This window comes from Sciurus carolinensis, chromosome 2, assembly GCF_902686445.1.
Source record: "Sciurus carolinensis chromosome 2, mSciCar1.2, whole genome shotgun sequence".
In the NCBI taxonomy this organism is placed as follows: Eukaryota; Metazoa; Chordata; class Mammalia; order Rodentia; family Sciuridae; genus Sciurus; species Sciurus carolinensis.
Window position 1 is genome coordinate 88,728,941 of NC_062214.1, and position 25,758 is coordinate 88,754,698.

Consider the following 25,758-nt stretch of genomic DNA (forward strand, 5'->3'; position numbering starts at 1 on the left):
CGTCTTCAGAGAGCTCTTCAGGTTTTCTGACTTCAGGTAGGGAAAGGAAGTGACAAAGATGGTTTGACTGAAAAGCCAGGAAGTTGAGCACAAGAACAGCATATGGGCTGTCTGCTTGATACAAATTGCCATTAGTGATGGGCCATGAAAGTGTGTATCAAGAGGGTTATGGTTTATTGTTGCCAATAAGCAGTCAGCTAGCTAGAAGATGGAGTCCAGTCTCAATGGACTAGAGAAACTACTTCCTAGGATGCTCTGTTCAGCCTCTATCCTGTAATCATGACTTAGATGAGGAGGGGACTAGGAGAGGAGTTATTTTTCCAATGGTGGGTTTACTGGCGGTAACAAGTTTGCAACAAGTGGAATCCAATGCACCTCATCTGAGGATTACACAACAGAATGAGAGGATGGGAAAGGAGATTTGAGATAACACTTTGCTGTGTATCCCACTACCTTCTCTCTGCCCTATCCCTATCTGGTGCTGGGATAACTGGGAAAGTTTGAGCCAAATATGAAATAGAGGAGTTTTAAAGTACGTAGGTGGACAGGACTATCTATCTTTCCTGAAAGTGACTGAAAAGTTATTTGGCAGATCTTTGAAGGGACTCTGTTGCTGGGACTTTGGTCCCAATGAGGCAATTGGAAAATATAAGACTTTGTTTTTTTTTTTTGTTTTTTTTTTTTTCCTTTTTGAAGGAATTGATTGATTGAGACAAGATAACTAAAAATTAAGTTGGAGTTCATGAAAATTAGGCTAGCAACTTACCTTGTACAGCCACCCTAACTGAAAAGCCAGTTTCCTTATTAATCTAGTTACACTTTATTTAAAGTAACCTCAATGAATTATGAGAGTACATTTTATACATATATGAAATACTTTATCCAATCCTGATCAACTAGATAGAGTACTAAGTAACACAAAATTAGAAGTTTGAAAGAATGGTAAAACACATAAGATAAAGCTCTTTTAATGAAATAAGAATATTTTATAATCTGTAATTGCTTGAAACATCCAGGAGAGCTAGGTCCCTTATCTCCTCTAGAAGTGTGTATAGACTTCTCCCCTTTGTTTGGCAGTATTCTTGATATTCTTCCTGAATGACATTTACTTTGACTTCTTGGGCAAGCTGAGCTTCTTCCATAGATCTGGTCACTTCTTTCACTAATTCACTCTTCAGCAAGAGAGAACTCTGATGAAAAAGTTCTGTGTTTGGTATCATGTATGGTTTGTTACTTATTATTTCAAGCCTGATTGTATCAGAATGGCAACGCAAGGCCTGTACAGATATTCTTACCTATCATGGAGAAGAAAATACATATTACTAAATCACATTCTTTATTATTTATAATGAAAATAATACTTAATATAAATATAGACTTACTGTTACATGGTCAAACAAATGGAATGTAACAGATTGTCCTGCTGTTGTGGTAGAGATGATTTTGTTTTGAAATCGTTGAAGAGATCCTGGTTTCCACTCAGAACAGCTATCTGGGCCACATGAGATCACTAAACCATCTTTATTTTTTAGATAAGCAGCACCTTTAATCCCAAACCTGAATCATGGCCAGAATAAAAATTCAGCGATAATGTACTTAGTATGCAGATCTTGTATGCTTATGTAGAGTGCTAGTTTTTCTTTTACATTAAAAAAAAAAATCACATTTCCCATGGTTTACCTCCAAGTATTTATTTTACTGTAGCAAATGGGAACACAATATTTAGCATAAGAAAGATCCTAAAATAGATATAGATGGACATACATATGTACTCCAGTTGCCCCCATTGTGTACCTATGGTAACTATAGATAGTTGCTTAATTTTTTTTTTTTTTCAGTGCTGGGCGTCAAACCTAGGGTATCATGCATGCTAGGTAAGCACTCTACCACTGAGCTATGTCCCCAGCCCTAAATAAATATTTTAGTAAATAATATCTTATGTATTGTTTTGGTTCTACATTTTTAGTTTAATTCTGATTTCTTATTAACCATTGCATTAGATGTGACATACCTTGGAATAAATACAAGCACACCATTTGTTCTAATTGAATAAATAACTCCATCAGCTATGCATCGCTCCTCAGTTTCAGGGTCCTTGTCTTTAAAGTACATGCACTGGAAGAGTTCAGTAGACTGCTTCTGAGAATGCTGTGCTGCCTGTAAGAAGCACAACAGATTTTCCAGAAGAAACCTGAAATTCACACTTCTACAGAAAATTTCTTTAAAAAGGTTAGAAGATGTCTAACTATTATTAATATAAAAACTATTTTCTATTATGAATCAAATCAATTTTTTGATAACTTAATATATCCAATATTATCCCATCAAAATGTAATAGAAAATGAATTATTTTATAAACTGAAACTTGTTTATAGTTCATCAAAGTAGAGGCTGGCAAATTTATGTCCACTTAGAGTACATGTCCACTTAGAGTACAGAAGAAGTTTCTCATATGTCCTGTCATTTTAAGTTTGGGCTACCAAGATCTTTTTGGTGGAAATGTAAATTAGCACTACAGTTATTGAGAGCAACCTAGTAATACACATCAACATTTTATTTATGTCTACTTTTTGATTTGGCAATTCCATTTCTAGGATTTATCAAGGCAATAGTCTGAAAAGTCTGTAACAATGTATGCACCAGTATGATAGTAAACAGAACTTTCTGTAACAATGGAAATGTTCTGTATCTCTGTTGCTAATAGGTAACTGCTAATCACAAGTGGGTATTGAGCTGGTGAAATGTGGCTATTACAATCAGGGAACTGAATTTTTAATTCTAAATAATTTAAATTTAGATAATCAATGTAGCCAGTGGCTATAGTATTGCACAACAGAGAATGCAAACATTGGATACAGAACATTATCTTAAACATTTAGGTACTTTCTAATTTTCCTCATCACCTAATGGTTTAGTTCTATGCTATACCATCTTATAACTACTAGTATTAATATGAAATAGAATAAGCAGTTTCTAAAATAATGATATAGTTCTATCAACATGATATGCTATCAGTAACAAGTATGTTAAATGAAAAGATTTAAAACAGCAGATATGGTACAATATTTTATAAATAAAAATGTTAGCACTGTCTAGAATTGGGTGGCAAGGTGATAGGTGATTTTTTTGTCTTCATATCTTTTTATGTTGCTTGAACCTTTACATTCCTACCTTTTGGGGAAAAACATCTAAGCTATCATCAATCTTTGAAAATCAAGCCAAGCATGGTTATGTATTCCTATAGTCCCAGCTTCTAGGAAGGCTGCATCCAGAGGGTCATTTGAGCCCAAGTTTGAGACTAACCTGGGCAACATAGTGAGACCTTGTCTCTAAAAAGAAAAATATCTCCCAAATCCACATTATCTCCAAATACTTGGTGAATATATTATGAGCATTGTTTAGAATAAGAATTTGTTAAAATGTATAGTATTCCACTCTGTATAATAAAGCTGACATTTTTTAACGAGAAAAACATTCTTACTCGGTTTCTGTTGTTGATATGTCTGCATAATTCCTCAAGATCCTTGTTGCTGAGCAGGTTTTCTTTAATTTCTATTTTCTTATCTTTGGAAATGGCTGCCATTAACAGTCGATGTACTACAATATCTGAATATCTTCTTATTGGAGAAGTAAAATGGGTATATTTATCTAACGCAAGACCTTCAGAAAGAAACCAAAACATCAAAATTAACAAAAAAAGTCTGTACTATTTAAACAAATTGCTGAGGTTATAGTAACACGTAGGAAAATTTTATCATTCACCATAATGATGGAACTCTTCCTCTGCACATGATCCAGTAGAGAAATACAGTGCATTAGACATGGCTTGTGTAGCCATAGAACGTAGCAGTCTGTTTACAATAGGATCATTGGGGTCATTTGCATTATCCAGAGAATCAGCCAGTGTTTTATTGGACCTAACAAAGAACAGAAAAACCTTTATGTAGTCCCCAAAGGTAAGTTAGAACCCTTTGCTCCTTGGTCTGAATACCTTTATCTGCCAGCAGTTAAATTTCTTTTGGACACATTTCAGAAGCAACTCTTTTTAATTACAGAAATCTAGTTTGCTTTTAGGATTTAAACAGAAGAGAGTCACAAATTAATTTCTTTAGTAAAGCATTGTTCTGAGTAATACTAGGTTCAGTTAATGCTTGTCAATAGTAGGTGGTTAAATTTTTACCCAGTTGAATTCTTAGAATACTTAATTTTAAACATCCTGTACAGGTCAAAGAAGGCTATTTATTTATTTATTTATTTATTTATTTTGTACTGGGGATTAAACCCAGGAGCACATTACCACTGAGCTACATTACCCAGCCCTTCAATTTTTTAATTTTGAAACAGGGTCTTACTAAATTGCTGAGCCTTGCCTCAAACTTGCAATCCTCCTGCCTTAATCTCCAGAGTTGCCTGTGCCTGGCAGCCTTTCTTTTTTAAAGAGACAAAGGAAACATTCTATTTACTCTCAAATTAATTTCATTTCTTTTTTTTTGTATCAGGAATTGTACCCGGGGTACTTAACCACCAAGCCACAACTCCACCCCCTTTTAAAATTTTTATTTAGAGATAGTGTCTTGCTGAGTTGCTTAGGGCCTTGCTAAGTGTTTATGGTGGACTTTGAACTCAAAATCCTCCTGCCTCAACCTCCTGAGTCACTGGGATTATAGGTGTGTGCCACTGTGCCCAGCTTAAAATAATTTTTAAAACCCCAGGAAATATAGAAGTATATTAAGAATAAAACTAGCTAGGGACTGTGATGCATTCCTGCAATCCCAGCTGTCTGAGAGGCCAAGGAAGAAGGAGGATTCCAAGTTTGAAGCCAGCCCTGGCAACTTAGTGAGACCCTGTTTGAAAAAAAATTTTTTAAAAAGGGGGGGTGCTGGGGATGTAGCTTGATAGAGTACTTGTCCAGATGTAGAGGGATCTGGGTTTGATCCCTAGCATGGCAAAAATAAATTAAGCCTCAGTAACCCTGTTTTAAGTTTCTGTGCCTAACATGGTAAATGAAGAGAGCCAAGAAGTTTGGGTCAAAGATCTGCCTATCACATTTAAAGAATGACCATAAGATAAATGAATATACAGTACTTCCTGCCATTCCTCTGCCTCCCTCAAAGGAGGAATACCGTGTATCAATGAAGAAGCCTTTTGCTTTAGCACATTCCCGGAGCTCAGAGAAAAACTCCTGGTGTGGAGAAGGATGTTGGCGCAATAAAGCCTGATGAGGGAAGCTCTCCCAGATCTTCTTGGCTACCCAGTGGTTGGCCAGGATCATACATTCAGCCACTGTCTCATGGACCTCCAGAGGTTGCTTGGGGATGAGGTCATGAATGTTCTTTTTTTCATCTAACTGTACTCGAACCTCTACCCCTTCCAGTTCCAGGGCACCACAACGATCTCGTTTAGCTCGGATATGGCGAGCTATGTCAGTCAGCTTTCCAATTGCCCACACTAATTCCTCCAGCTTGACTTGTCTGCTCTTCTCATCCAGATCTTTAAGTTCTGGAATATCATCAACAATGCTGAAGTTTCCATCCAGTAGTTCCTGGGCTGCTTCATAGAAGAGTTTATAAGCTGATCGAATAATGGTTCTGCCATACCACACTTTCTTAATTTCATAAGAGGTTTCATCCAATTCCCACATGACACTTACAGCATACCTACAAAATCAGTAACAACAATGTCACTATTCAGCTCTCTTTTTTGAAGCAAACAAATTGACCCCAAATGTAACCTGAAAGAAATTACAGTGCTACAGGTTTTTGGTCCAATTTCTCAATCCAACCATGCTACCAATAAATCAAATTTAAATTAAAACAATGACATTAGACTATGTTCTGATAAGTTCTGAACAAATCTGAAATGAGTTTATATGTAACAGTACATAATCTACTTTATAGTTCTCCATTTTGACTAGAATAGCATGGTACTGATAAAAGAATCAAGTCTGTTTAGTGCCCCAGGATATAGCACAGCCTTTCAGATTCTACAGGATTACAGGATAACAATAAGCTATGATACCAGTCTTGATGACAGGTTAAATTAGCAAAATGTTCATTCAGCGAAGAACCACTTTGCCATCAAAACACTTGTTTCCTGGGTGTAGTGGTGCATGCCTGTAATCCCAGTGACTGGGAAGGCTAAGGCAGGAGGATCACAAGTTTGAGGCCAGCTTCAGCAAGTTGATGAGTCTCTAAGCAACTTAGTGAGACCCTTTCTCAAAAAAAAAAAAAAAAAAAAAAGGACTAGGGATGTGGCCCAGTGGTTAAGTGCCCTTGGGTTCAATCCCTGGTACCAAACAAAACAAAATGCTTCATTTAAAAACACAGTTGGTGTCCTAGCCCATACCTATAATCCCAATAACTGGGTTGGCAGAGGCAGGAGGATAACAAATTCAAGGCCAGCCTAGGCAACTTAGCAAAACAATTTGTATCTGGGGGGAAAAAAACAAAAAAAAAAACCCTAATTCCCCATATTTAAAGAGCTCTCACAAGTCTAATAGATCAGAAAGCCAAATTAAAAAGTGCAAGGAACAAGAAGTATTTCACAGAAAAGGATACACAAGTGATTGTGAAACTTAAAAATGTTTAACTTTCCTCATAAGAAAAATACAAATTAAAACTATAAGATACATTTTTCAAATACCAAATTGACTAAAATAAAAATACAATGCACTATGTTGGCAAGACTGTGAGGAAATAAGCACTTGCATACCTTGGTAGTGGGAATATAATTGGTGCAAACTCTGGAGGGCAATTTGATAATGATCCAAACACAAATGCATGTACCCTTGACACACATTTCTAGGAATTCAAGATACCCTGTATTTTCTAAAAAGCAAAGTGATTTGTGTTTAAAGTGGTTTAATGATTAGTGAAAGATTGAAATCTAGTCAAATTTCCAAGGATAAGCAACTTTCGAATATACAGTGTTGTCTGTGGTACATTATTATATTTAAAAAAGGAAGGTGTTGAACTCTGTGTGTGTTTATACCATATGTGGAAAAAAAACCCCATATTTGTGGGTTTTTTACATAATAAATTTACATAATAAATCTAGAAAAAAATTGGTTGGTGAGGAAAAGCAATAGGAAAGAGCATTTCATTAAATATCTTTTGGAACCTTTGAATTTGGACTACAGGATTTTATTGCCTATTCAGAGACAAACTTTACAACAAATGAACAACTACCTAAATTTGTATTCTTATGTAAAACAGGTTCAACCAGGGAATGCATATGTACAAGCTATACAAATTTGTACCCACACTAGCTGAATTTAAAAGCTAACAGAGGGAAAAGAACAAAGGAAGGGAAGTCTAGAGAAATAGAACTGCCTAAAAATAAGTGGTACAGAGGGGTTTAGAGGAGACAGGGAAAGCAGGCCACTGGGGAGAGGGTGGTAAAGATATTAGCAGAGGAAAGAGGCCAGAGCAGGGAGCATCAGGTACCTCAAAAGGGCCAAGACAAACTTTAAAGATAAAAATAATAAACTCACCTATCAACACCTCCCAGCAGGGAACACAAATCAGCACTGAGGATAGAGGGCAGCATGTCATAGCGACGATCTGCTAAATAATAAGTGGTGGCCCTGTGAATGACACATATGCAGTGACTGACCTTCAGCAGGGAGAAGTAGAACTGCTGACAGGGTAGGCTGCAGAGAGGTAAATGGCTGAGACCTCAGTACAGATTCCCCAAGGCTGCTGCTCTTCATAAAGTGCAGCAGACTGCATAATAAAATGATTCCCATGTTCCCACTTCTCTAAATGATTCTCCTTTGGGCTGAATATTCTTCCACTGATGTAAGAAAGAAAGCAAGCAACACAAATCTTGGTCATAGAAGAAAAATTGGAGTGTAATGATCCAATGTTTATATAAAGTAGTATATTACTACATGAAAATTTAACCCATTTCAATTTAGTAGGAAACAATGCATGAAAAGGTTGAAAAAGGAAAGGTAAATTGATCAAGTTACTATTTCTCTAAAGAAAAAGGAGTAACCACAACTTTTTTTTTGGAAGGAATTTTCAGAATTGTACAAATATGAAACTAGCACAGATACAGAATACCAGTCACATACAACCATGGTGCTAATCTCAAATAGCTTACCTTGTTCTAGCTTCAACATCAATGTAAGAATTGGGAGCCACAAAGTGTGTTACATCTGCAATGTGGACTCCAAGTTCCAGATTGCCATTATTTAAGGTTCGGACTGAGAGTGTGTCATCCACATCTTCACAACCTTTGGGGTCAATGCTGAACACAAGATGGGTTTTTCTTAAGTCTTTACGTACTTGTTCCTCTTCAGGACTCACCTTCCAAGGATTTTCTGGTGTGTTAACTGGCATCTCACACATCTGTATGAGAGGACAAATATTCAGATACACCACACGTTTCTATAAAAATCTACTTCAACATTCTCAATGGAACCATGTAGAAATTTATTAATTTCTAACTACCTTCTGCATCAACCTATTTTGCTTCTTTTGATCAATCATTATTTAGTGGATGCCTCAGATGTGTCAGGCCCTGGGCTAGGCTCTGGAAAGCAGGAGTCAACAGAAAAAAAAGACCCCCTTGAGGATCTTTGCAGTCTGACAGGAAATGTCTCACAGTTTCCACCAGCCTCATCAGTTATGGGGGCTAGTGCAAGAATGAATGAGTGACTTATGTGTATAAATAATGTATCCCATTTCCAAATGATTTATCTGTTGAAATGATGATGAAACTTTTTTTTTTTTTTCTTTTCAGTACTGGGCATTGAACCCAGTACTGAAACTGATTGAACTATATCACCAGCACTTTTTATTTTATATTTTGAGACAAAGTCTCCCTAAGTTGCAGAGGCTGGCCTTGAACTTGGGATCCTCCTGCTTCAGCTTCCTGTGTTGTCAGGATTACAGGTATGCACCACATGCCTGGCTGACCTTGAGCTTTTCAAGTCAAACCTGGAAAAAAATCAGCATGTCCCAAATAATAAAAGCTTATTCCTTAAAGATAATTTAAACAGGACAAATCTAGGACATTTTCTCTCCTTTATTACCTGTTTAAACCATCAATTTGCAGTTAAGTAGGCTGAAAGAGGAGAGAATTCTAGTCTTGTGAAATCTAATTCACACTTTATTTTATTCTAACATTTTCACTGCTGCCAAACAAGTCAACAAATAATTTCCAGAAACTGTTAAACATAAAAATTTAATAATGTAAAATATTCTAAAATATTTTCTTATTACAGCTCCTGTTCTGTCAAGAACTCTTAACAAAAATAAGAATACCCATACACTCTTAATGGTAATGCAAACTGGTCCAATTTTTTCTGGAAAACAATCTGCCAATACATAATGGAAGCTATTTAAATTTTTTATGCCCTTTGACTTGGTAATCTCACTTTAAGGATTACATTCCAAGGGAATGATCAAAAGGGAAAAAAAGGCAATGTTGATAAAAATGTTTGAAGTAGCATTTTTTATAATACTGAAAAATTAAACAGCCCAAGTGCCCAACAATTGAGGAATGTTTAAGCAAAGTAGGGTACATCAATATGCAGTAATTTGTCATAACTACTAAAAATAAGTAGGCTATGTCAATACATAGACATAATTTTAAGTGAAAGAAGCAGAACAGAAAATAAGTGCACACAATGAATATGGCTATACAAGAATAATAAACAAGATTTATGAGGATTTTAAAAGACTATAAAGTGATGGAAATGGCTGATGCTTTATGTTCACTGAATTTTTGTTTTCTGTAAAGGTTACAAAAACTTTGATAACGAGCATGATTCTTTGACCCATGGGCTGGAGATCACAGGAATCTGCTCTCCAGTTTTATGCAGCCTCTAGTTGAACAATTCTGATGGGGAGTGGCGTCCAATGGGTCTATAACCAAGTATGCTTGCAGTTGCTGAGGATGGATGTATACTGACTACAGGACACTGACATGTCATTTTTAAGCACAGTTGGAAAATGTAAAATTTGAGAGCTGTGAGGCTGTAGGAAACAAATTTTACACTTGAAGCAGACTTCAGTCTGGTCCAAATACAAAATAAAGTGGAGTGAGATTTTTTTCATTATTCTGTGCCTTTAGACGGGTTGTTACATAGTATAAAGATTTTTCTTTCAAACACAAAAGGAAAAAGAAAATGTCCATTACTAGATCAAAGGCCTCTGGGAAAACTGACCTGAGCTTCTGAGAAAGGGACAACTGAAATACTGTTTTCTACCAAGATGGTTGCAATCTCCCCTTCCAGATCACCAATTCTTCCTAAAACACGCACAAAATGCCCATTTGGATACACAGATGTTGACTCCCAGGAATCGATGCGCACAACCACCCTGAAGTCCTGCACAAACGAAAACAAAAGACATGAGCCAAGCACCAGGAGCTAAGCGGTGCAATTAGAAGCATCAAGCAAATAAAGAGATAAACAGTACTGAGTTCCAAAGAAAGGGGCCAATTTGCAATAGTGGCGTGTGGTGGTTTATTTTATTTTTTTATTCTTCCTGTTTTATGGAATTGCCAGATGGCATGCAAATGCTGGGCGCATTGCTTTGAAAGGCGGTATTACCTCTCTATATTAAATAAGTGGGTTGGAAATTTTAGTCTGTTAAAGAAAGCCAGTTGTAACACATTTTAGTTAACACTGCAACACAGGGATAAACCCAATTATGCATGGTCCAAATTAAGTCTTAAAACAGCAGTCTCAATTTTAAGTTACTTTTTTAAAGTTATTTTTAGTGTTACTTTCTAATTTTTGGTAGTGGGAATTGAATCCAGGGGCACTTAACCACTGAGCCACATCCCTAACCCTTTTTATATTTTATTTTGAGACGGGGTCTTGCTGAGTTGCTTAGGACCTCACTAAGTTGTTAAGGCTGGCTTTGAAATCGCAACCCTCATTCTATCTTAGTGTCTCAGTGACTGCAAAACATCAGGTGAGTTAAATTTGGCAATGCCCACATTTTGCCACAAGTAAAGTTTAATTTCTAACTTTCTTGTTTATGTCTTCTCTCCAGTGCTATATTCCTTTATGGATAATCGATTCTGTGAAGTACCACTACATCATCCCTACAGAGCAGAGTGATCGTATTTCTATATCTCTTGCTGGAAGAAAGCTTGTTAGTGTTGGCAAAGTGTATCTATTGAAAGTTTCTGGGTTGGACAGCTGGATAATGTATGTTTGTTCAGGTTGTCCTACACAGCTATTTCTAGGACGATTTCTCTCTGGCCTTCATTTATTAACCACGGACTACTTAATAGATGGTTCTTATATATTTAGAACTTTTAAAAAACAGTATCTTAAGAGTGCCAGAATCCATCAATAATTTATTTCCTCTTATGCAAAGGAATTAATAATACTTCCTGGTACTGCTCAAAAGCTGGCAAAGACAGAAGGAAAACAGTAGAGGTACATACAGTGTTGGCTACCTGGAGGGCTTCTGCCTGCTGGGTACTAATTCGAATTTTGGGAATTCTGTAATCCCAAGGTGTAACTAGGATTTTCTGAGCATTTTTGCCCTGCGATTGGACCTCTTCTTTGGATGGAAACGTCACCACATAATCCCTCCAGTTCTTCTGAAGAATGCCCACTACTCGACCTTTGGGAGGACAAAACAGAATAAAGCATGAATTAATAAGATGTCTTACCTGGACTGTGACCAGCTCAGCAGTAAAGAAGCAAGAAATGCAAAGTTCCATTTTTTCAGGCACATCCACACAAGACAAGAGTTGTTTAAAGATTTGCCTTCTTAGCACTTTAAAGATGTATTTTTTTAAGATAAATAATTTGGTGGGGGGGGTGCTGGGGATTGAGGGGTATTCAACCACTGAGCCACATCCCCAGCCCTATTGTGTATTTTATTTAGAGACAGGGTCTAACTGAGTTGCTTAGTGCCTCAACATTGCTGAGGCTGGCTTTGAACTTGTGATCCTCCTGCCTCAGCCTCCCAAATCACAGGTGTGCGGCAGCATGCCTGACTAATTTTTTTTGTTGTTGTTATCATGCCCTTTCTTCTATGGGACCTGATGTGACATTTAGAATGCATTGGTGCCATTTTCTTTTTTGCTAGTTCCTTATTAATGTCAGGTTGTGGAATATTGGGAAGAGTCAAAATGATCTTCACTCTTAAACCATGCCCTTGTCTGGGGGTTTTCACTGTCATCTTTCTTTCATCAGTGAAGCTCTCTTGGCCCATTACTCACAAAAAAGTCTACAGATCCTAAGTCTGATACATAGTACTTTTAATCAGCACTGATTGAAGCCAAGAAAAAGACAGATGTAATTGTTAAAAGTACTTTTCTTTCTTAAATATTATTGAGCCCCTTCCTAATATAAGAACCTGTTGGAGATATAGGAAATACAGCAAGATCAGAACAAAGTCCCTGAGTTCATGGAGTTTATATTTAATCAGTTTGAGTGGGAAACAGACAAAAATAAATATGTCAGCCAGGCATGATGGTACACACCTATAATCCCGGCAACTCAGGAGGTTGAAGGAAGAGGATTGCAATTTTGAGGTCAGCCTCAGCAACTTAGTGAGACCCTGTCTCAAAATATAAAATAAAAAGGGTTGGAGGTGTAGTTTGGTAGTAGGGTGCCCCTGGATTCAAGGTTCAGTCCCCTGTACCACAAAAATAGAAATAAAGAAATACATATGAGGTAGTGATAATTGCTAAGAAAGGCACGAAGCGGGATAAGGTGACCAAGAAAGACAGAGGGTCAGAAGTGGCAGCTGCTTTAAATAAAGGGACATTTGAGCAGAGATTTGAATGAAAGTGAGAAAAATAGATACGAGATAGTTAGGAGTAAGCTTGTCTAGGTTGAGGAAGATCGAGTTATGGCAATATGGCTGGAGAAGAAAAGAATGATAGGATCGGCACAAGCTGGGGAGACCACGGAGGCCATGATAAGGACTTTATTTTATTTACTTATATGCAGTGCTAAGAATTGAACCCACATGCCAGGCAAGCACTCTACCACTGAGCCACAACCCCAGCCCCTTAACTAACTCTTAAGAGTGAATTTGCCTTTTACTGAGATGGGGGCCACTTGGGGAAGAGCAGGCCTCAGGGCAGAAATCAGATGTCTGTTATTGGATGTGTTATGTCTCCAGGGGAAGATGCCAAAGAGATGACTGAGTAAACGAAACTGGAGGGTGAGGAAGGGTCTGGACCGAAGATACAAAGTCAAAGACTGAACGAGGTCTCCATGGGAGAATGCAGAGAATGATGATCCAGAGCAGAACAGCTGCATGCCCAAGAGGACAACATGATGGAAAACTGGTAAAAGATAGAAGGACCCACCACGGGCTGTCTCCTAACCAGAACAGGAGCACGGGCTCCCAGAAGCCAAAGGGAGAAGCAGTGACCCACCAGTCAAATACCGCAGAAATGATGAGGACTGGGAACTGACCAGTGCTTTAGCAGCAAGACCACTGGTGACCTGGACAAGAGCAGTTTTAGAGAAGGAGAGTGTCTGAATGGTGTGCAAGAGAGGCCCTGCAGAGAGGAAATCACAGAGAATGCAGCTGTTTTATTGAGTTTCATCATAAATTGATACAGAAAAGGGGGCAATAGCTTTAAGGGATATGGGATCCAGAGAGGGTTTTTGTTTTAAGATGGATGATGTAGCATATTTAGCTACTGATGAGATTAAAATAAATGAGGGGATAGGAGCTTAGCTCAGTGGTAGACCATGCACTTAGCATGCTCAAGGCCCTGGGTTCAATCCCTAGCACCAAAAGAATAAAAAATACAAATACAAAAAATAAATTTGGAGAGGGAAAACTGATCACGTAGGTTATAAAATATACAAATATATATATATATATATATATATTTTTTTTTTTCATTTCTTTTTTGGTACTGGGAATTGAACACAGGGGCACTTTATTACCATGCTATGTCTCCAGCACATTTTAAAATTTTGAGACAGAGACTAAGTTCCTGAGGTTCTCATTAAGATAATTAGACTAGTCTCAAAATTGTGATTCTCCTGCCTTAACTCTGCAAGTCACTGGGATTACAGGCATGTGCCACCACCATGTGCAGCAAAGAGACTGTGTCTTATATCAGTAAGTGTCATCATACAACATAGTGACTAAGGTTAACAAGGTACTATAGCCTTGAAAATCACTGGATTTTAAGGCTTCTCACTACAAAACAATTATAAGCATGTGAAATAATACATGTTAACTAGCTCAATTTAGTCCTTCCTTAATGCATATATATATAAATAGAGGATGTTACACAGGATGATATATATAATTTTTATTTGTTGATAGAGAGCAAGCAGTATTTCTGGAATGCTAGGCAGAAGAAAACAATAATTCCATGAGAAAAATGGATGCCAGAGTGACTTTCCGAGTGGGCTTACCTGTAGGCATGGGCTCGCTGGGGGACTCGCCCAAAGCCTTGTCATCACTGTCATTCTCACACAGGGCAGCGGTTCTTCCTTTCCATTCATTTTTAGGGAGCAGTTCCACAACCACAGCATCTCCATGAATAGAGCGGTTCCGAGCCTTCATGCCGTGGATTAGGATGTCACTGATTAAACCTGAGTTAGCAAAGGTACACAAACACTATAAAGACACCAGGGTGCCACACCAGGGAGGCATTTCAAACATAATACATTTCAAGTCTAAGCAGCATTCCTGAAAATAAAAACTTCCTTTCAAAGGTGAAGTTAAACTCCCCCCCACTAGTTAGGAGTAAAGAAATGCTGCCACTAAGTCGTACTACACAATGTGCTCTCATACAGGTTACCCTTGATCACCTTTAAAAAAAATTCTTCCTGTCACCTTTCAAAGTAGGCATGTGAGCCTACCCTGTTTGATACCTTAAGGATCTGCACAACCAAGGGAGCAATTATCAGTAGACTGATGAACTACAGGTAGTTAGTTGCAGAACTGCCATGGCTAGTTCTGACAAAGAGAAGCCCCTGGAAAGCCATTGCTTCTCAATCTGCTTCCACCCAGCCACACTCCACATAGTGGCACATGCCTGTAATCCCAGGGACTCAGGAGGCTGAGTCAGGAGAACCATGAGTTCAAAGCCAGTCTTGGGGCTGGGATTGTGGCTCAGTGGTGGAGCGCTTGCCTAGCATGTGTGAGGCCCCAGGTTCGATCCGCAGCACCACATGTAGACAAATAAGTAAATAAATAAAACAAAGGTTCATTGACAATTAGAAAAAATAATAAAAAAAAAAAAATAAAATCCAGTCTCAGCAATTTAGCAAGGCCCTAAGCAACTCAGTGAGACCCTGTCTCTAAATAAAATACAAAAAAGGGCGGGGATATGGCTCAGTGGTTGAGCGCCTCTGGATTCACTCCCCAGTACCAGAAGAAAAAAAAAAAAAAAAACAGCTGGCAGAATTTCAAATGTTCCCAACACAAAGAAATGATAAATGTTTGAAGTGATGGATATAACAATTACCCTTATCTGATTGTTATACATTGTATACAATGTATTGAAATATCAGACTTAACTCCTGTGATATTTCAGTTGCACATAATTGCATTGCATATGTACAATTACTATGTGTTAACTGAAAATGTTTTTAATCTTTAAAAATCAAGATAAGATCAAATAAAACCAGAGATAATAGACTAAAAGCTAGGGGGGAAAAGCCCAAATCCCAGAACCCCATGTCCATGGGGATATATGATATTGTGTAATATCAGAATGTAAAAAGAGTATGGAAATTTACATAAGGTTTATACTGAACCTGAATCTTTACTGCTGGCTCCTTGAAGTCGAACAAAAGCTTCTATTTGTGCTCTGTGTTTATTGACATTCAGAATCCCCTAAAATCATGATAAAAAATCAGTGTGAAAAATTTTCTGCCTGGTTTACCTCCAAAAGGTCCAGTTTGTTTTTTGTTTTTTTTTTTTGTAATAACATTTTTATTGGCTCTTTTTAGTTATACATGACAGTAGAATATACTATGACATAATTATGAAAGCATGGTGTATAATTTGTTTTACTTCAGTCCCCAGCATTTCCCTTCCCCTCTTTCCTCCCCCTCCTTTACTCTTCCGAAAAGTCCAGTTTTTTAAAACCTTACAAAAATATCCTCATTATATTCCTATAGGTTATGATTCTTTTCATTAGGAATTACACTAAGGTTTCTTTTCTTGAGAGAAAATACAATCATTCTGAAATACTGTCTATACCAAGTGCTAAACACATTCATTTAAAATATTCATACTGTCAGCAGGGACTTTAGTGTGGCACTCCCAAATTTTTGCCAGCATAAAAACCTTCTAAGTTGCTTGTTAGAAATGTAAAATTTGGGTTGGGGTTGTGGCTTAGTGGTAGAGCACTTGCCTAGCATGTGTGAGGCACTGGGTTCAATTCTCAGCACCACATATAAATAAATGAATAAAATAAAGGTCCATCAATAACTAAAAAAAAAAAAAATGTAAAATCTATTATAGAACAGTTCTGTGTCTTAATTGTGGTGATGGATGCACAGATCTATGCATGTGATAAGGCTGCACAGAGCTACACATACAAACACAGACATATAAATATATAATTGTTGAAACCTGAATTATTTGTCTGATTCCTTCCCAAGACCCTGACAGCACCTAGGTTCAGGGTGATCACAAAGAGGTCCTTTGAAAGGGGTGGGAAAATGGCACAAGAGTGAAGAAGTTAAATTTCAAAGATTTTATAATGTCACTAATCTTTCACACCTTGATTCAAAAATGTTTCTTTCCTAGTAACGGGAGGTATTTACAAGTCTACTCCCACACTGCACTAGTATGATGCTCAACATCCAGCACAATTAAGAAATTCACCATAAAGCAGCTTCAAATTGGATAGCCAATGGCTATAGGCAGATTGGCTCCCCAGTCACCTTAAATTTTGACAGCCCAGGCTTATCCTGCATATAGCCTTTCAACTTAGAGGTCTGCAAAAGGAGAAAAAAAATGAGGGGCCCTGACATTGATTCTTTTATTTGGCAGTACTAGGGATTGTCCCCATATGGTAATCTTCCTGCCTCAGCCTCCTGAGGAACTGGAATTACTTTTGTGTGCCACCATGCACTCTGACAGTGATTCTTTTTTACCACCCTCACCTGGATATAGCGTCCAGATTTGATGCCAGCTTCTAACACTTCCAAGGGAAGATGTTCTGGGTACTCCTTTCCATGGCTCTCCTGACTCTCATTCTCCCTCTCCTGTCGAGACTGAAGGATAGAATCACAAAGCTCATGGGCAGCTTTTAGGTCTGGCCAAAAGTTGTCCAGGTAATTCTGCATTTAATAAAGGCACAGAGAAACAGGGTCAGAAGATAATAATTCATAATTAAAGTGCTTCTGAAAAATCTTGTGTAAGGACTGCTGTTCCTGAGCCTCAAGTTACTAGTCTATTTTCTGCTATTCCTGAAGCGTTGCCAAGAACTCCACCATGACGCACCTGCACCTCTTAGGATCTCTACGTTTTCAAACTTCTCTCTCTCCAGTACCTCACCCACCCACCCACCTAAAACACACACACACACACACACACACAGAGGCAGTCTGTCTTTCTATATATCTCACTGCTACAAATAGTGGTGTGTAAAGAAAGTTTCTGTGTGGGTATTCTTATGTCTTTTTTTTTTTTTTTTTTTTTTTAAAGGTACTGGGGATTGAACTCAGGGGCACTTGACCACTAAGCCACTTCCCCAGCCCTATTTTGTATTTTTATTTAGAGATAGGGTCTCGGTGAGTTGCTTAGCACCTTGCTGTTGCTGAGGTTGACTTTGAACTCCCCATCCTCCTGCCTCAGCCTCCTGAGCTGCTGGGATTACAGGGAGGCTATTTTTACCTTTTTTTTTTTTTTTTTCTTTCTTTCTTTGATTTTAACTCAGTTTTAATTCTAAGGTAGAGTCTAACACATTCTCTTCTCAAATTGCAAAAAAAAAATCTTATCAACTTTAACATCTCTCATTAACTTCAGGGTCCTATTCAAACAAACTGTGCTAATACTAATACTAGTACCCCAATTTCATGGTCACTTATCACTTATCAACACCAAACTTTTGTCATTGTGAACCACCTCTTCAAGAGAGTCTTTTGGCTGTTCTCCATTCTAACTTCAAATCCCCAAAGAAAATTCTGATTTGAACTTTACAATCTCTCTTTTTTCCTACTATCATTCACCTCTATGAGGCCCTTGGTCACACAGCATGCTTGAGAAATGCTATACAAAATAAAACTGTCCTATACTACTGAACTACAAAGAAAAGTAATTTTCACAAAAAATAGAAAAATGTAATTTTAGTCAACTGTCCTCTGCAGGAACAAGATATGATATATTACAACAGAAGAAACAAGTGACACTGCCATTAATATCTAGCGCCCCTAGAATTCTCTGGCATGCCAAAACACTTTTTTATAGCAGGGCCAAAAAAATTCTATTGGCAAATCTTTAGCAATACATGCACATGGGAATCCTTATAGAATCTACAATTCAAAATCCAACTAGTCTTTCTGTAAACTGACAGGGGTAATGGAGGGCCTCATTCTGGTTTCTACATCAAAAAATGAAATCAACCAGTACAAGTTGATTGACCAACTGGGCTGAGAAGGGAGGCCACTCATCTATTGAGAGATTAACAGTCATCCTGTTTCCTCAAAAGGTACTCAGGAGATAGGAAGAACTGTATTGCTACGACAGCCTGAAGAAATTGGCACTGATAATGCCACTCCTGTCTGTGATCTCTACCACTGATCGGACAGCCTTCACATAAATTAGATCACACTTCAATCCCTTCACTTGTCCATACCAACCCCTAGGAACACTCCGAAGTGGGAAAAATGAGGAACAACTGAAAAATAAAACTGCCTTAAAACAGTTTGTGTTTCATGTGTGTATTTGGGAAAATAATTTGGGGGTCAGTTCTGAATGCTGGTTAGGAGCATTGGAATCAGACTCCCTGGGTACAGATGCTAGCTCTACCATTCTCTATCATGTGACCCTGGGCAAGTAACTTAGCCTTTCTGGGCTTCAGTTTCTTTACCCATGAGATGGGATAACACCACCTACCTATCCCAGAAGATTTGGACAAGAATTAAATGAAATAATACACATTGGTGTATATCATTCCATTTAAATAACACATTTAGGCTTGGCATAAATGCATGTTGGTTATTAGGAGGGACTTTAAAACTGCCAGTTTGTTGGTCAAAAACAAGAGAACACTGGCAATCTTACTCAACCTATTGTCATAATCACCATTACTGTATAGACATCAGAGACGGGGACGGGGGTATAGGTATAGCTCAGTGGTAGAGTGTGTGCTTATCATGCACTAAACATTCCCACTCCCTGCAAACAAAACAAAACAAAATTTACTGTCAGCAGGTGCTTACTAGGCTGGTCTTGGATGCTGTGTGCCTTATAGTCACAGTAGTTTGTCCAAATTTGCTAAAGTCAAGGTTAATTCGTTGAAGAACAATAAAGATACAGAATTTTTTATTTTGGTAGTAGGGACTGAACCCAGGGGCACTCTACCACCAAGCTCCATCCTTAGTTCTATCTATTAACAGGGTCTCACTAAATTGCCCAGGTTGGCCTCAAACTTGCACTCCTCCTACCTCAGCCTCCCAAGTCACTGGTGTTACTGGCATGCACCATCATGCCTGGCTGATAGGGAACATCTTAAAGTGTTCTCTCTTTATTTTCTCTTTCCTGTGGTGCCAAAGGGATCTAGAGCCTTGTGGGTACAATTTACGATGTAAACATACAAATACCTTGAAAGAAATCACGAATACTCCTTCTGTTTCACTTCCATACTGCTGAATCGCCTCTTCATCTTCTGTCACCATAACAATGGGCATCCTATCCTGGCAGTGGTGATAGTACCAAACAGCTGCATTGTATATGCTCCTGGGAAAGCAAAGGACATGTGAACCCTCCCAAGGCTGACAGATACAAGCTGTTGTTCAGAGTTTCACATCTGGCTCTTAATCTTCCATCCTTTGGTCCATATAGATATTCTTTAATTCACTCATCCCCTTAACAAATACTTCCTGAGTATCCATTATAAATAAGCCCTGGACTTGGTGCTCTGGGGGATACAGAGATGAATGAGAAGGAATCTGACATCTCTTCTCCCCTAGTACATCCAGCCACCATAGCAACCACTTCCATTTCTTGATATGGCTTAGAAACCATAAGGCTCTGTCATCTTTTAACAGCCTTTAGTTGGAAGGCTGAGTCACAGAGCACCAAATGGGATGACAAGCTACACTATGAAATATGAAGAAATGAGTGTTTGGCTTGGAGAAAAACTAGGCTGCAAGCAGCTGAAGATCATACTCCATTAGGATCTGATACAGAACCACGTGGAATGCATGGAATCTTTCAGAAAGGAATTTGAATGGGGAAATAGAGTTTAGGCCTGAAGAACTGTGTCCAGGACTAAGAGTATGTCTCCAAGAAAGTGCACAAACTTGTATGGTACCACAGATGACTTAAATGTTTTCTATAGATAAGACATTTTAGAGCTTTCAGTTCCTTTATCCTATACAGAGAGTGCAGTAGAGGCTACTGGTGCCCATCACCTGTACCTGGGCCCATCTCTGATTTGGTTGCAGTTTGGGGGACAGTTCTGTCCCTCCTCAGGGAGCCACTGAATGGAGTTAACAGCCTTGGGGAAAGATCTTCAGTTAAAGGGGGGAACTAACTAAATATCCTAGAGCTACCCTTTGGGGTACCTTCAGAGGTATATTCTACAGGGTTTTGCAGAGGTTCCCCAACAAGACTGACTGAACCTTCATTTCCCACAATAGCATCACATCCTTTACTCCTTCCCCTCATCACTCTTCCTGCCCCCACTTCCTCACTCCTGTTTTGGAAATTATCCCCATAGACACCCAACACCCAAATGCTTACCTCAGGCTCTATTTTCAGGTAGACCTAAACTAAGACACTGTACTTCCTAAAACAGCTTCAGTCTAAGAAGACTGGTTAAGGAAATTAAATTGAGCATTTGATCTCATTAGCTTAAAAGCAATACTCCTTCCACCCACACAGACTCACAAGCATTGAAGTTATGACTTGTAGGTCACTGGAAGGATCCTGCTAGCTATCAGGGTCAGAGAGAGGCAAACGTACTCTGGGTACCTATGTCTCCTTAATCACAATTTTTGTTCAAGCTACTAGGGATTAAACATAGGATCTTGTTACAAGGTAGGCAAGTGCTCTGACACTGAACTACATCCTCAGCCCTTAGTCATTTTTTTCTTCTTTTGAGACAGGGTCTCTCTAAGTTGCTCAGGCTGGCCTGGAACTTGTGATCCTGCTTCAACCAGCAGTCACTAGGATCACAGGTGTATGCTACCACACTGGCTCTCCTAAAAACAATTTTAAAAATTTAACAATTATGTATTCAAATGACTTATCTGTAATATGAACACATTAGGCATTTGAATATTAATCGTGGCTATAAAATAATTGTTGGTTTATTCTAGCATACTATTTAGATCAACTTGCAAATAGTCACTGATGAGGAAATGAAAGATGACTCAGAGCCACACCTGGTCTGCCATTTTTCCATGGATTCTCCTCTTTCCCGAGGGAGATAGCAGTGCTGCTGGAATTCATTAGCAAAGAGAATGCAATCATGACGTGCGTCCTTCAGGAGGTTTCTCAATTTGTTATACTGTCTGTAATACAGAAGAGAAAAATAAATCTAATGTATCAGGTACTCATCTACTGAAATCTTCAGCTAAGGATTAAAAAAAAAGATATTTTAGAGCAAAAGATTGATTATTTAAAAGCTAAGAAACAGTTATTGTCCTTAGTGTACTCAGTATTATCAAGGTGCTATTTTTTTCCATTTTGCCTGCTACATACTTGGGAAGGGCCTAGTTAATTAGTTTTCAGAATAATTAAATTCTTTCTCTTCATTTTTCCCTCTGTGACTTCTGGTCATTTTACTATGTAATTGTATTGCCCTGTCCCTCTTCAAAGCTTGAATACACAGAGGCAAGCAGAATCTGACACTTTATTTTTATCCCTCACTTTGTTAACACATTTTACTTTTTGCTGGCAGGTCTAGAAAAGGACATGTAAGGTAAATAAGTTTAGGAACTTATCTGTGAATTTTATTTATGCAGCCACTCTGATTTACATAAAGGAGAGCTAGCCTTAACCGTCCTACATCTAACAAAAAGTTGTAAATCTTTTCCCATCAAGACACCTTTCTAACAACACTAGCCACAGTCACAATTCAAAAAGCAAGTCAACTACGGTTCAGTTTCTAAGGTGTTTTTCAATAGTCTAAGTAGTATGAAATTACAGAGGCCATTCAATTATTTTAAAGGAAGCCAACTGGGTTTCTTGTATTACTGTGCTTGGGCCTGAACCCAGGGCTTCACACAAGCTAAGCACACATCTACCTCTGAACTATACCCCCAGCCCCTAAACTAATGTTTATAGTTATTACAGTAATAGTAATGATGATGATAATAGGTTGACTAAGATCAGAAATAATCTCGTTTTTTACTGACAAAACAACAATTTACATGGTTCCATCCAATAATGATAACCAACATGTATTTATGCCAGATATGAGTGTATTATTTAAGTGTCTAAAAAAAAGTTGACTCAGCCAGGCATGGTGATGTACATCTGTAATCCTAGCAACCTGGGGGCTGGGGATGTAGCTCAGTGGTAGAGTGGTTGACTAGCATGCACAATCTCCAATACCACCAAAAAAAAAGCAAGTAATCCTAGTAATTTGGGATTGGGAGGCTGAGGAAGGAAGATCACAATCAAGGCCAGCCTTGGCAACATAACAAGACCCTATCTCAAAAATAAATAAATAAATAAATAAATAAATAAAGGGCTGGGATATTGGTGGTAGAGGTTCCCGAGTTAAAACTCCAGTACTCACCTCCCCCACCAAATTAAACCAGATGTTAACATGTAAGTTATCCAAAGTAGGAAACTCTCATTTAACATCTGAGACTTTTTTTTTTTTCATGGTGGTTCTGGGGATTGAACCCAGGGATGCTCTACCACGGAGAAACATCCCCAGCTCTTTTGAAATTTTATTTTGAGAAAGGGTCTCACTATTTGCCCAGACACATCTTGAACTTGCAATCTTCCTGCCTCAAACTCCTAAGTAGCTGAGATTATAGATGCGGGCCACTACACCCAGCTAACATGTTTAATAAACTTTGTTCCCTTCCATTCCCACCACCAGCCTGCCACGATGGATTAAAAAAAAAAAAAAAAAAAAAAAGTCTTTTGGGCCAGGTTTGGTGACCTATACCTATAATTCCAGTGACTTGGGAGGTTGAGGCAGGAGGATTGCAAATTTGAGGCCAGTCTCAGCAACTAAGTGAGGCCCAAAGCAACTTAGTAAGACCCTGACTCAAAATAAAAAATAAAAAGGTCTGGGGATGTGGCTCAGTAGTAAAACACCCCTGGATTCAATCCTTAGTACCAAAGAAAAAAAAAGTCTTTTGGGGTTGGGAGAATAGCTCAGTGGTAGACCACTTGCCTAGGCTGCTCAAGGTCCTGGGTTTGATATCCTTCCCTGCAGTCTTTTTGTTAAGGCAAAAACAGAACTCCCAACTTACCCTATCTACAAACATGCTAACTACCAATATCTGTGTAGTCTTATATTTCACATGAAAGCTAGAAACACTGACACTATTTTGAGTCACCTTAAAAGAACCAGGCTTGGGGGGAAAGCTCAGTGGTACAGCACTTGTTTGGCATGTGTGAGGCCCTGGGTTATATCCCCAGCATGGCCAGAAAACAAAGAAAGAAACAAACATCAATAGCAACTTAGAAAATGTCACAATAAACAAAGGGATTTAGTTTCATTTCTATGAATGCATTGTAGCTTTTCTTAACTTAATTCCACTTGTACAAAAGTCACTCCCCTCCCACAAGATTGGTATAATATATGAAGTTGGTCATTTTCCTGTCTTCACAAATACATATTTAAAACTCATTTTTAAAACTTCTACATTGAGTCAGGCATGGTGGCACACACCTGTAATCCCAGCAGCTTGAGAGGCTGAGGCAGGAGGATTAAAAGTTACTGAGGCCCTGAGCAACTTAGTGAGACCCTGTCTTAAAAGAAAAAATAAAAAGGACTGGGATGTGACTCAGTAGTTGAGTGCTTCTACACTGAATTGTTTTTCTGTTTTTTGTTCTTTTTTGCGGTGCTGGGGATCGAACCCAGGGTCTTGGGCTTGTGAGGCAATCACTCTACCGACTGAGCTATCTCCCCAGCCCTACACTAAACTGTTAACAGCTTTGCAGAGGGATATAGTAGATTTTCATTTTCTGCTTTACACATTTAACAATTGAAATTTTAAAAAATGAACATTTATTTGTTAAGCAATACAGATTTCTAAAGGGATTTTATAAACAACTATAATTTATTATTTCAGAGAAAACATTGGAAAAATATTGCCTATTCTTGGATCTCATCTTATGTCATGCTATGGTTTGAATGTGTCTCCCAAAGTTCATATGATGCAAACTTAATTCCCAATGCAGTGTTGTAGATGGAATCTTTAAGAGGTGACTAGTCAGCTATTTGGGAGGCTGAGGCAGGAGGATCACAAGTTTGAGGTTGGTCTCTACAACTTGACAAGACCCTGTCTCAAAAAGAAAAGGTGGGTGGGATGGGGGGCACATGCCTGTAATCGCAGAGGCTCAGGAGGCTAAGGCCGGAGGATAGCAAGTTCAAAGCCAGCCTCAGTAATTTAGCGAGGCCCTGTCTCAAAACAAACAAACAAACAAACAAACAAAAACCTGGGGAGGGTTGGAGCTGTAGTTCAGTGGCAGAGCACTTGCCCAGTAAGTGTGAGGCACAGGGTTTGCACTTAGCACCACATAAAAACAAACAAAATAAAAGCATGTTATCCATATACAACTCCCCCCCCAAATATATACATACATACACATATATATAATAATAATAATATTATATACATATGCCACATACATATATATTATATATATATATATATATAATATATATAATAAAAACAAAAACAAAAAAAACTGGGGAATATGGAGCTGTGGCTAAGCACCCCTGGGTTCAATGCCCAGGTGGGGGGCAGGGTGGGGGTGGGGGTGGGAAGAAAAGGTGGGTGGGGTTGGGCCTGGGGATGTAACTCAGAGGTAAAGTGCCCCACCCTTCAATCTCTAGAAAGAAGAGAGAGAGAGAGAGAGAGAGAGAGAGAGAATGTGACTAGGGTCATGAGCTGCCCTGTGCTGTTGCAGCAGAAGAGGTTCCGAACAAGGCCAGCCGCTCCTCTCTTCATTTGCACACACCTTCCACCACAGGATGGGAGAGCAAGAAGCCCTTGGTCAGAGGCTAGTCTTCCCATCTTGGACTTCCCAGCCTACAGAACTGAGTCATTACATTTCTGCTAATTTTACGTTACCTAGTTGGGACAGGGCAGTGACCCTGGGAGGAAGGGGCTGCTCCTGCCCTCTTGCAAGAGAGCATTTGGATCGCAGACTCCTGCTGTGGCAGTGGGGGTCCCCTCCCCCATCTATACATCCACCTCCCTTTCTTCCTTTTTCCCCTCGCTGGTTGTTTTGTGTAAACTGTTGTTTTCTTTGTGTGCCTTTCCCCTCCTTTTTATAGAGAATTAAAAGTGTATAAAAAGTTAAAAAATTTTTTAAAATTCACCTAGTCCCAGGTATTGTTTTAATCACAAAAATGGACTAAGACATCTCCAGTGAGGTTTTAGTTACCATCTCATACCATCCCATGCTGGACACCCCT

General features: G+C 38.6%; 2 protein-coding genes across 5 annotated transcripts in view; one reads left to right on the forward strand and one right to left on the reverse strand.

The window, feature by feature from the left end:
• Positions 1-18,646, forward strand: part of Tipin (TIMELESS interacting protein) — a 36,634-nt gene extending 17,988 nt beyond the window's left edge. The window contains exon 9 of the mRNA XM_047541963.1: positions 18,628-18,646. The gene's annotated coding sequence lies outside the window, so the exon portion shown is untranslated. The remainder of the gene's footprint in view (positions 1-18,627) is intronic.
• Positions 953-25,758, reverse strand: part of Dis3l (DIS3 like exosome 3'-5' exoribonuclease) — a 33,186-nt gene continuing 8,380 nt past the window's right edge. For 2 of the 4 annotated variants that reach the window (XM_047541956.1, XM_047541958.1), the window contains exons 3-17: positions 21,530-21,658; positions 19,742-19,877; positions 17,081-17,257; positions 15,722-15,800; positions 14,372-14,551; positions 11,413-11,594; positions 10,178-10,339; positions 8,107-8,354; positions 7,493-7,585; positions 5,124-5,657; positions 3,763-3,917; positions 3,482-3,660; positions 2,012-2,157; positions 1,383-1,557; positions 953-1,295 (exon numbers count right to left, since the gene is read on the reverse strand). In XM_047541956.1, the coding sequence (XP_047397912.1) occupies positions 987-1,295; positions 1,383-1,557; positions 2,012-2,157; positions 3,482-3,660; positions 3,763-3,917; positions 5,124-5,657; positions 7,493-7,585; positions 8,107-8,354; positions 10,178-10,339; positions 11,413-11,594; positions 14,372-14,551; positions 15,722-15,800; positions 17,081-17,257; positions 19,742-19,877; positions 21,530-21,658 (2,884 nt within the window). In that variant the 3' untranslated portion in view covers positions 953-986. Of the gene's footprint in view, positions 1,296-1,382; positions 1,558-2,011; positions 2,158-3,481; positions 3,661-3,762; positions 3,918-5,123; positions 5,658-7,492; positions 7,586-8,106; positions 8,355-10,177; positions 10,340-11,412; positions 11,595-14,371; positions 14,552-15,721; positions 15,801-17,080; positions 17,258-19,741; positions 19,878-21,529; positions 21,659-25,758 lie in introns of those variants that run through there. The other 2 variants (XM_047541957.1, XM_047541959.1) reach the window with 2 other exon arrangements.